Source organism: Apteryx mantelli, chromosome 9, assembly GCF_036417845.1.
Source record: "Apteryx mantelli isolate bAptMan1 chromosome 9, bAptMan1.hap1, whole genome shotgun sequence".
Taxonomy (NCBI): Eukaryota; Metazoa; Chordata; class Aves; order Apterygiformes; family Apterygidae; genus Apteryx; species Apteryx mantelli.
The window spans coordinates 15135957-15147986 of NC_089986.1; the positions used below are offsets into that span (position 1 = coordinate 15135957).

A 12030-nucleotide genomic window follows, 5' to 3' on the forward strand; every position below is an offset into this window, starting at 1 on the left:
AAGGCTACAGCTAGGAGCCCTTGTCTGCTCTACAGAGCTCTGCTTGCTGTCTTCCCAGTACAGATTTCTTTTATTCATTAACAAATACACTTGTCTGGGCTAGGAAACAGGACATGTGATAGGCCATGTTCTCTGAGGGGAGCCCAGCCTGGAAGAACATCCATGTCTATTATGTTTCAGTATTTAGCATAATTTACTCATAAATCTGCAGCCTTTGTTAAAAACCAATCAGCTGGAGCATACATTAGTCTACTCCTGTTCCCAATGATATCGGGGTAAGATACAGATTTTTTTCAACCACAGAGCATGGTAAGCCATAAAGAGGAAAAGTAGGCTGTTGGCTTATTTTGATCACATGTCTCTTCTCCAGAAAGCACCCTAAATATTCATTTTTGTGGCAATTTATTTCCTGAGCTGCTATTCAGAAATAGCTTTCAAACTCAAGCACTGACACATTAAATGAGTTCCACAGCTGTTTACAGTATTGCAGCGTCAGCTACCTGTGTGCACAGGTTCAAGCAGCACCAGATGAAGAGCCCTCCAGCCTGAAGAAGTACCCACTGTCCATGTACTTACACCGCACCCACAACTTGTGGCCTCACTCCTGGTCTTGACAGTCACACCGCTGAGTTTCAGCCTGCTAAATGTGCTGGAAAGTTAACAGACTGGAGGATTCACTCAGTTTTCTCTGTAGCTTACTTCTACTTGGGAGAGCATGATTTCTGTGCATGCCATGCCACTGCACCCTGGCAGCCCTGGGTAGCACCATGCATCAGAATGGCAAGACAGTTCCTCTGAATTATTTACTCCAAGTCACATGAACTTGCATTTCTCTTCCTTTTTTGCACAGTCACCATGATGCTTGCCTCTCTGAAAATAAACTGGAGAGACAGATGACACAGATGATGAGGTTGATCTAGGTGATTGTAACAAAATATGGCAAGGCATTTATCCAGCTCCTTTCAGCAGCATTTCATTTCTTACTAGTACATTACTATGTAGCAGAACACCTCTAGAGAGTTTATTTAAAGATCCTTTTGGTCCCTTCAGTGTTCCTGCATGGCGCAGACCTGGTCCAAAAGAGAAACAGACTGGAGGAACCAGTTCAGCAGCAGTTGCTCTCGGTTCCTCCTGCTGGGCTGGGCTGCACACTCAATAACTTCGGCACAGGTTTTAATGTGGAATAGAGCCATGCCTTGGAGAAAGAACAAGTAAGGAACTAACCTGATGACATATGCCACGACAAGCTTATCAGTCCTATAGTCAGAATGGACTGGAGGGATTCAGGACCATTGGGTTCAGCTTCTAGATTTTCCTTTAACTGATTGGCTCATGCTTCTTCTGCAGGCTTTCTCTAACGACTTCCACTGTTGCTCCCACCATTTGCATTAGCAGCAGAGATGATGGTAGCGCAGACAGTTCAGGTATTGAGCAATGTAACATTTAAATCTTCTAACAGCAGTCCTGAAAGACAGCACTCACCAATCCCAGTTTTGCCTCCAGTGGTCAACAAAGTAATGTAATCACTGTAGCACTGTGTACATCATCCAAGCCTAGTCATAACCACTGGCAAATAGAGAGGACCTTTGAGGGAAGCTAAATGGACGTTTCAGCTTTCATTTTTTTGTGCTAGATGCATTAAAAAGCAGGATGGGCGGCATAGACAATCTCTGGATCCTAAATATCTAGCATAGGTGTCTGTAATTGTAGTGGTGGCTGAAGTCAATGATTGAAACGGCTCCTCTGAGCCCTGCATCGATAATTAACAGTTGAGGAAGATTTGGAGGATCCTCATAGGGCAATCACAGTTGAATGTGCATATACCAAACAGCAGGGGATTTAGAGCGGAAATATGCCTTCCCAGAGACAGTGTTTCTGGTCCTTGTTCCTCACTGCCCTGACTCTTCTGCGTTAGTTTACATGGAGGCAAAGTAGGTGTAAGGTACAATGAAGCGCCTCGCATGCCCTGACCACTTACATAAGTCCTGGTCTCCCTCCCATGTGGGTGCAGGAAGCAATGCAGCCTCAGCACTTTTTGGGGACACTGGCTGCTGCGTGACACTCATGAGCCTCTAGACACAAGGGTGCCCTTATGGTAGCACTAGCCATGGTGTCTTCTCCTGGTCACTACACAAGCCACACTGTTGGAGAGACAGGTTAGACTGCAGTGGGCTCCCTCAGGGCACTGTCTTTAGATAGGAATGGCCCTTGCCCTATAAAGGAGGCCCAAGGCCAGGAAGGGGAGCTGGCCGGTTTGCACAAAAGCACCTTGGCCCTTATTCACTAATCAACTGAAGCCATTAGAGGTGAGTGTCAGCACAGTGTGTGCATGAACCTCCACACACAGGAGACCGGAGACGGATATAAGGTCATTAGTGCTTTGTGAGAAAAGCCCATTCTTTCCTGCTCACAGTACTGTTGTGAATTGGCTAAACAGATCATGAAATCCAGTCCCTGTCCTGCCAATGTCATGACAGGCTGTAGAGCAAGAAGCAGCCTTAGAGACAAACAGAGCCATTAAGAATTAAAGTATCTAACTCCTAAGTTAGAGCTGTGATTTGCACCTACTGATGCGGACAAAATCAGCTCACCTCTCTCCTCTCCACCTCCCCAAAAGAAAGCTAAAACAGAGGTGTTGGTAGGAATGAGAATCAGGCAGAAAAGTGGCTGTTTGGGCTGAACTTCCACCTTGCCCAAGAGCTTGCTTAAGACCTCAGAATCACATAGCATGTCTTCAAATGGCTTCTCTGTGCTTAGCAAGACCTCAGTGATGTCTTCCAGAAGCACATTCATTATTCTTCGAGCTCACAAAAACTGCAGGGGAGAGACAGGACTAAGTCAGTTTAAACAGAGCCTGATGCCCCCCGTATTCACTCACATCTTTCTGCTCAGCAAATCAGCTGTCTGGAGAGTGAATGAGAGTGTGTTCCTCTACCACAGAAGGTCAGTAAGATAAAAACAACCCCCAAAAGCCTACATTCAGCTTTTCTCAGCCACAAGCATGGTGCTGAGCCAGAGACAATAATAATAGGAAAACACAATAGTTCCTCAGAACAGCCCTAAAATAATAGATTACAAATGGGGGGAGGGGTGGAGGAGAAGGGATGGAGGGCTATTTTATTGCTATTCTAAAAGCATTCAGAGGAAATAAATCGGTCTGCATTTGACAGACAGTTCTCAAAAGCCAAAGTGTGCTAAATATAAAGCTGAATTTCTCTAAACACAAAACATGTCAGCAAGAGGCCCTTGGCACAGCAACTTTTTAACATCTGCTTTTTTTGCCCCCCACCCCCCTTGTTTAGCCTTTGCCCCATCATGGTTATTTTCATTTCTGGAGAGCTCAAGCAGAAGCTATTAGAGGCAGTAACTTTATAAGTTGCATAATAATGTTAAGAGTCCATTAGCTCACCCCAAGCAAGGCTGGCAGGAGGGAGATGATGTACTTGCTGAAGTTAAAAGTAAGCTATTTGCATGCTGAATATTTTTAATCACTGAGCAATGCCAAGAGAATCTGAACATTATTACGCTCAGTTGCCCAGTGACCTTTCAAACACACTTGCTTTAATACAACACAAAGCAGCAAAATGTTTCCAGTGCTGAACGTGTGAAAAGAGACATACAGTATTTTTTAAAATCAATTCTAGGTACCAACTATGCATGTTAAAAAAAAATCTTTTTGGAGAAATAATTATTAGCATATCTTCTCCATTCCCTCTGCCCCATTCACTGCTTGCATTGTACTGCTTGTGTTATGCATGGGTTAATTAAAATGTGACAAAAATCTGCTTACTTTTGTTCTGATCACAATCAACTTGATTCAGCAAAGCACAGTTTCAAGCACATTTTCAAGTCCCAATAGGATTTGACAGGACACTGTCCTGTGACTCTCCAGCCTCAACCATCAGCTCCTAGATGCTTTTGGTTTTATTATCCAGCTACCATCAGCATTCATCATTACACAGTATGCAGATTGGTGTGATATCTAAAAAAACCTTCTGTATAGAAATGTTTTTAGAGAACATGGCTGAGTGGAGGTGGGTTTAAGCACCGTTCATACCCTCCAGAGAGCAGAGCAATGCAACCTCAGGAATCTCTGGCATTCTAAGGCATTAGTAGTTGTTTTTACCTCTGTCCCCAAATCTACCAGACAATTTAATCAATAGATTGCAGGCTGCTTGCTACTGGTGCATGTTTGGCAAATAGCATCAAGATGGCATCTTGAGTGAAACCAGGTCCTCTGTATTTGTTTCAGTGCCCACAGACTGGGACTTGTGGATTATTTCTTATGGCCCATTACCTTGGCCAACAAAAGCTGAAGGCACTTATGTCAGGAGTGACTGCTGTTTTTCAGTGCATTAGTCACTGATCTCTGCATATTTGTAGCAGACACAAACCTGTCTCAGAGTTAATATCATCCTCAATAAAGAGACCAAAGGGTGGAAGGGCACAGAGCTTGGATGTCCCAAGGAGTCCTGAACTGCCATAGCTCATATCAAGGTTGCCCTCCACTGGAACAAGGCAGTTGGCCAAAGCCCAAGAACTTAGATCAAAATTGAGAGCAATTTCTCACAGTGACAGAAGGACAGCAGAAAAGACAGATTTCTAAAGAACAGCTCTTCCAATGGCTTTTTGGGACCGGCTCTTGCATCAGGTATTGAACGGTTAAACTCCCTCCAATATTTTATTCAGTCTCCTTCAATGAGCAACTCTTAATGCTCAGTTGTAGTTTTCTGGCTGCAGCACAGGCATTTCTCTATGCTGGAGTACTGGAAAAAGTGGAGAAACCTATTTATCACAGCCAGCCAGAAGTGACCAAGGCATCACATAATGTGCTTGAAGGAGCAGAAACTCTGCAGGCTTTCACAAAGCTCTAAAGCTATTTGTTGTCTGCTTCTCCTTCAACTACCAGAACATCCCCTCTCACCAGTGTAGCACAGAGGTAAGTACTGCCCCTCCCAGCTGGCATTTCCATCAGCTCTGCAGCAGCTCCCATGTTCCCCTAGGCAGGACTGGGTCTCCCAAAAGAAGCAACAAGGAACTGGTCAAAGCAGCTGCTCCTCTCATGTGCTATTGGCCAGAAGCCTTATGTAAAGAGCAAAGGTAAAAGCTTGTCCCAAGAGTATGACAAGAGCCAGAACACCCATGGAGGGGCACAGTGAGGAATGAAAGCTGAACCTCTAAAGAGCACTTCTTCATTTTTGATACTTCAAGGCAAGAGCTTCTTGGCTGGGACTCCCCTCCACTTCAGCAGTGTAGGAGGGCAGTATTATATACATGAGACCTCCTACATAGTTACACATGCAGCCAGTCTCCCACTAATTGTCCCCATCCTTTTTCAACATCACTGCCAAGAGACAGAAGCCAGCATGGAGGTAACTAATGGGCAAAAGCAAAAAACCTTTCTTCTTTCTTCACGTTATCCCCCATCTAGCAATGGGTGCAGAACAGAAGCCTTCATTGAGAGATGGGCTCACAGGACAGACCTGTCTCCTCTTGACATCAGTAGGGAAGGAGCCTGAAGGAAAGACAACTACATTGCTAGTTTAAAGCAAACCCCTCTGCCTTCAGTGTTTGTCAAATCAGCCAAATCTTCCCTTTTAACCCCAGTGGGTCTGGTACTCTAAAATACTTGTGTGAGGGATTTTTAAGAATTCCCCAATAGAAAAAGCACTACACTCCCCTTGAAACTTGCAGGGTGGAGTGAAAAATCAAAAGGTCTTTGGTACTGAAACTGTCAGTGCTTTGAAATCCCATTAGATACCTATGCAACTTGAAAGTCTGTCCCAGCACACACTGGAAGGCAAGAGGGGATGATAGGAGAGGGAGAAAATAAAGCCTTTGGTGTTCTCCAGTACACACAGCATACACCATCTCTCAGAGTTGGCAATTTACCTCTTTAAGTTGAACTATAAAGTGTGTGAACCAGCAAATGATAGACAGAGATTCAAAACCACCTGGAAATTAGGATTCTGCCTCCTTGGAAGACTGAGGATCCAGTCAAAGGTTATTACATGCTCTCAGAGCTAGCTGGAAAACTGCTTTCCAGTTCAGTAAAAAGCCAAACATCCTCTCCCCCCAAACACACGCACATTTTCCTCGTAATGCATTAAGAACAAGATAGATACTTTTCAAAACATTTTTTTAATTAAAACCAAAAAAAGGAGCACACACCAGAGCTTGACCTGACTAGCCAAGCTGCTGGTCATCAGGATGTCGAACTGGCATGAGGAAGGCCGAGAGCTGTGTTTCTGAGTAGGTCAGGAGCACCGGCACGGACGCTGGGACTCCCGGGAAAGTGCTCTGCCTGGCAGGCTACTGCTGCTTTGTGCTGAGCAGCTCTCCCTCGTATGGTGAAGGGAAATTTCATACAGTAGCCCAAACTCTTTTCCCAACAGATGAATCACTAAGTCCCAGGGACTTGGGAAAAAAAAACATTTCAATGAATTGGCATTTTCCAGCCACTTGTGGAGAGGATTCCCAGTTGGCTCTCCTGCCTTCCCCGCAGCTTACACAGGTTTGAATAGAGACTCATCTTTCACAATAGCCACACTGTTAGGACCCAGTTCTGCTTCCACTGAAGTCAACACATGTCCTTCCCCAGACCACAGCCGCAGCTGTGCTGGGGCTTGTGATCACTAGCCAATTGTGCTTTGAAGTTAAATCCTCATTCACTTTATCTAGCCAGCAACTTCTCAGAGCTTCTTCAGGCTCATGTAAGAGAATACCTGTAAATTCATAATGCCTTGGTTGCAGCACTGGGGTAAAGTTTTCAAATAGGCCCAAGAGATGGAGAAGTCAAATTCTCATTTTAGGAAGTGACTTGGGCACTAAATCAGGTATTGAAACCTCCCTGCCATCTGATAAACTAATGTAGTCTCCAAAGCTCCTGTGTTGCTCCACCAGCCTGGTCTCTTTACAGAAAGGCTGGGCTAAAAAAGTGACACATTTTTCATACACAATTTTCATCTGTTAGAATTTACCAGCTATATGCCTCATTTGTCTGTCAAATATTTAAAAAATATTTCAGCCTGCTCTAATAATCACATATTAAAACATGCATCAAGTTTGGATCAGAACAGCTTCTCTGGGATAATCAGTAAACCCAAATTGCTCATTTAAGGCCTAAATATCAGTCACTGGCCAGCCAGCCAGCCACAAAAAGCCACTCCATCCTTGAACTCTTGGAATTATTTTTGGCTCAGACTAACCCTCGTTACCATACATGTTACCCTACACACAAAAGGAAAGCGAATGTGTTTTGCAGAGAACAAGGCTACTGTTGCACTACAAGTTTACATACAAACCCAACTTCTGCAAATATGAGACCTAAGTAAGATCTCATATGTCCCAGGGTAAGTCAGAAAGTCCACAGGAGTCAAGGGAACGGTAACTGACATAAAGGAGTAGGCCTAATACATGCATTACAGAAGCAAGATAGCTCCTTTGCTCCAGGTCTGGCTGATTCACTTTGCACATACCTCTGCTTTAGTGTTACATCCTTATCTAATGGTAAACCTGTTTCAACAACATGCAATACATATTAATGCAATATGCACTGCAACACACAATACACATCCAAAGAAATATGCCAATGCAAAAATCTGGCTTCTCACACGTAATAGGGCTAACAAGGAAGAGTCTTTTACAAAAGACAATCAAGTAATTGTCACCTGAAACCATGAGACCCAAAGGGCCTCAAGCAATCTGCAATATTGGGACCTAATAACAGATGCTAATTCATGAAAAAAACACAAACAGTGGGACTGAGGTAATGGCAGAGATTTCATTAGTGCAATTAACATTTATAATGGTATGTTCTTTAATAGAATTTAAATAAGGCTTTGAATAATTACACACACTAAAACTAACATTCCATAACCTTATTCCGCATGGAAAAGCAGCAGAAACAACCCTCTGGACTGTACAAGGTCCAATTATGAACAATTACATTCAAAAAGTAGTTCAAAACAAAAACAACTCTTCCCCTCAAAAGTCGCATCATCATCTCTAAAGTCAACTTTCTTCCCTACTGTGAGAAGTGTGAAGAACAGATGAACAGGGCTTCAGCCCCATGGGTTTGGCCTTATCAAATTGCTAGTAGTGCTTTCCAGCCTAGAGTCTCTCATCATTTCTTTAGGGTGACGGAAGCTCATGGAAAGTAAAAGTGAATGTCCTAAGCAATGGAAGGTGAGTTATCCCTTCACTGGCCCAGAAATGTACATAAATTATGGAAGCTTGAAAAAAATTATATATAACACTGGTATGTGTGTTTATGGTGCATGTTCTCCTTTAGAAACTACTCACAGACAAGGGGGCTGGGTGGGCAAAAAAAACAAAAGCAGCATATGAAACCATAATATACTGTTTCAAAATCTGCACTGTCCTGCAGAACCAGGAATTATAATTTATTCATATTGTTCTCAACAGATCCAATATATGCTGGATATGTAAAAACCAAGAGACTGAGTCATCAAGGAAAATCAACCAAAAAAACCTACACACCATAAGAGTTTTTAAAAACAAAACAAAAATTCCAAAGAAACATTGATGAAAGCTCAGAAAAATTTATCGTCGATTCTGAAGTGGGGCCTTGTGACATCATCTGGGTTAATGAAGACGGAGATGGACTTCCCTGGGTTCTCAGTCACTAGCTGTTGCAACTTTTTGGCTAATCGGTCATCAGGCTGGTTGGTATCCCCTCCATCTGACTGCGGGGAGGGGATGCTGGTGGTGCTGCCCCGCCGTTGGAGCTCTAGCGTTAGCCGATTGGCCGCTTTGACATGTTCAATGGCAGTTCGAAGGTGTTCGGCAGGGTCTGAGCGGACTGAGGACAGCTTCCGTGCATGCAGCATGACGGTTTCTTCAGAGAGGTGCTCCAGCATGTTACACTGAGGGATGAAATAGTTAGGGCACATCTTGTTGACCAAGCAGTGCTGGAGATCATCAATGAGACCCAGGAGGAAATGAGCAGCGTAATCCTCCTGAGCCAAGTAGTTGGCTGGTAGCCTGTCGCAAGCCCACAGCATCATGCTCCGCAAATGATATGGACTAATGGCTTTGGGGCGGGAGAGCAGTTTGATGATGATAGCTTTGCAGGCCTGATAGGCTTGCATGAGGCTGCTGGAGATGCACTTTTTCAGCTGCACTTCACTTCTGGCAAATGACAGCCTCCATTCATTGTCCTTCTTCCCCTTGTAGGAACATGCAGGAACTAAGTAAAACCCACTTATGACTTCCTCCTCTGTGATCTTCCCATCCCAAAAGTGGTTTTCCATCAGCCAGCTCTGGGCCACAGCTGGCCAACCCTTGAAGGACACCACAGGGACAATGTCATACAGCATGCGGCTGCTGCCCACTCCCAAAATGATGGATATGATAGTCCCATTTTTCTCTACCTTCTCCACCTTTGGCATCCCTCGCTGAGGCTTCTTCTGGATCTCAGAGAGGACAATGCTAATGGAGTCATAGAACCAGTCTGCTACTTTCGTTGGAGAGAAGAAATAATTGGTAGCTCCGTTGATATGGTCCACGATCGTGCAACAGTCCTTCCACTTGCTGATAGTTCCTTCATCAAAAAGCCGAAGGCTCAGCCAGGAGTGGCACAAAGCTGAGTGGCGCATGTCCAGCGTGACTGGTTGGTTGCGGTCATGCAGCTTCAGTGCGGGCACAAGCAGGGTGAAGTCCATGTCGTAGTCCGTCCCTCGTGCATAAACATTCAGCTCATCAAGATCAATGTCCACTACACCTTCCCGCACACCGCCCGAAAGCAGCAGGTACTCATTGGCTACAGGCAGCTTCTGGTCAAGTTTCTGAACCATGCCTGCAAAAGAAGGAGAGAGGAGTCCTTTTAAGAGGAGTCAAACAGATTTGGGATTCAGGGTTTAATCAGGATTAAAACCTATCCCATGTCCAGAGGGAAAAAAACAATCATGGGTATCTACACTGTTAGAGTGACACGAACTTACATCAGGCCCAATACAGCCAACTTCTAGTCCTACCTGACTCAAGGGGAGAATGTTCCCTGCACTCCTGGAAATGGGTGAAGTCCATCCTAAACATCACACTGGGAGCAACAGAAAAAGCAGAAGCCTCTGTCAAAGCACAGCTAAGCTATTTGCAGGACTAAATTTAACTTAAACTCCCTCTAAACCAGTTTTTCACCATATTGTTCCTCATTTCCATGGTATCCAAATGCTTCTCCTACAGTTGAAAAAGAAATGAGAATATTAAGTGACTGACTGTTCTTATTTTCTCTCTGGTGTAAGAAAAAAGCTGGACTGGCATAGTGGGGTTTGGTTTGTGTGTGAATGAATGGGATAGTTACAAACATTACTGCAAACAGGTCTGATTTTACCAGTTTGCTTTACATTTACTGATGAACAAGGCAACATGAGTGAAGGCAACATGCTACCCTGTTATGGGAGAATGGGGACAGGTTAAACTACTGGGAATTAGAGAAGCCAGCTCTGAAGCTAGCTGTTCAAGCTGAAATGATAGTACCACGCCATAAAACATCTGATGAGCTCCCCAGAGCACAGCCATGAAGACAGATTTCTATTTTACCTACCAAAACCAGACACCTTCCCCTCATTCTGCACTGCCTGTATCAATTGTGCAAACCTTTTTTTTTTTTTTACTGTGGACTTCAGTTACAACATTATATTTTGTTCCTAAAATGTTAATGGCAGACAAAGAGACTCCACACAGTACTTGAGATATTAGCACCTCAATCAATGCTCAAATTAGGCTTAAAATTGAGCTCTATACTTAGATTGCTCCTGCTACTTAGGCTGTTTCACTTCTGGTGTCCATCTTGTGGTTACAAGCTCTTGATTCTTTCCCAGCATAAGTTCAGAAAACACATCCAGGCCATGAGAGAACTAAGTCCAGTGACTCTGAATGAAGACACTGAATCTCTCACAATTGCTGCAAGAGGGATATATCATTATTTCTTACAAGCACAAATGTATGTACTTATTTTTACTGGCATACATTACCTTTCACAAGGCACTATAGTCTGTTTACATTAAGAGTGGTCTAATTTAGACCTTCCATTATGAGGAAGTCAGTCTTAGAGAGACATCAGTGAGAATAAACAGCTAGAACCACAAGAAGGTGAGCCAGAGAGCTATCAATCAAACTATCAGACCAGGAACCACAGACAGATAGATTAGGAGTATTTCTTTACTGCAACGTTAATCCAAATGATCAGCACCAGAGTTTGAGTACTCATCCTGGCATTGCCCCAGGTACTGCAGAGCCTTTCTGAATTACACAGGTACCACCTGACCTGATGGGGTCTCCCCAGGGGAGAGCAGCAGCGGCATCCCAAAGTGCTGCATGCCGCACTAAGCTGTGTGGCTCTGCAATGCTCTCAGAGAGACTCACCTCTCCTTTGGGTCATGCTAGACAGGGGAGCGAGGAAGCACTATCTGCATGCACACGGTTTAGTCATGTAATCACCAGAGCAAAATCAAAAGCAAGGCTAATACCAGTTCCTTGGATGAGCCTAGGACACTTTGGGGAGAGGTCTGTGTCTGAAGGGGAAGAGGGTCGGGGCAATATCCAGGGTAACTCTGCAAGCAAGGCAGAGCCATGCTGTTCTCAAGGTAGCAGGGTTCTCAGGGTAGTGTTTTACCACCACCCTCCCTCTCCCCCATGTGCAATTCCTTGCTGAGCACTATTCACCCACCTCATTGCTTCCAAGAGCACTGGCCTCATCCATTTTGCATCCATTTTGGGATGATTTTCTTGTCAGGCATGCAAGGACATAACCCTTTTCATTTCATGCAGCTCCAGAGGCTGCAAGAGAAGGAAATAGCTCTGGAGGAGCGCTAAAAAACTCTTCCTGCTAAGTCCTCAGCTAATCCCATTCTGTGATCTTGCCACCTGCTGCTGCCCCATTCATCCTTTAAAGGATAGTAACCAAAAAAAGCTTCTGTCAACCTCAAAGACATTTTCTGAGGCTTAGATACACAGTGAGCTATGTTATCCTGATCCATGGGGTGGCAAAGCCTTGCACAAGTTTCT

At 44.2% G+C, this 12030-nt stretch overlaps 1 protein-coding gene across 3 annotated transcripts in view; it reads right to left on the reverse strand.

Moving 5' to 3' along the window:
* Window positions 1–6122: 6122 nt before the first annotated feature.
* MB21D2 (Mab-21 domain containing 2) overlaps window positions 6123–12030 on the reverse strand; it is a 66006-nt gene continuing 60098 nt past the window's right edge. For 2 of the 3 annotated variants that reach the window (XM_067301451.1, XM_067301452.1), the window contains one exon: window positions 6123–9820. In XM_067301451.1, coding sequence (XP_067157552.1) covers window positions 8556–9820 — 1265 coding nt within the window. In that variant the 3' untranslated portion in view covers window positions 6123–8555. Of the gene's footprint in view, window positions 9821–11692; window positions 11757–12030 lie in introns of those variants that run through there. The other variant, XM_067301453.1, reaches the window with a different exon arrangement.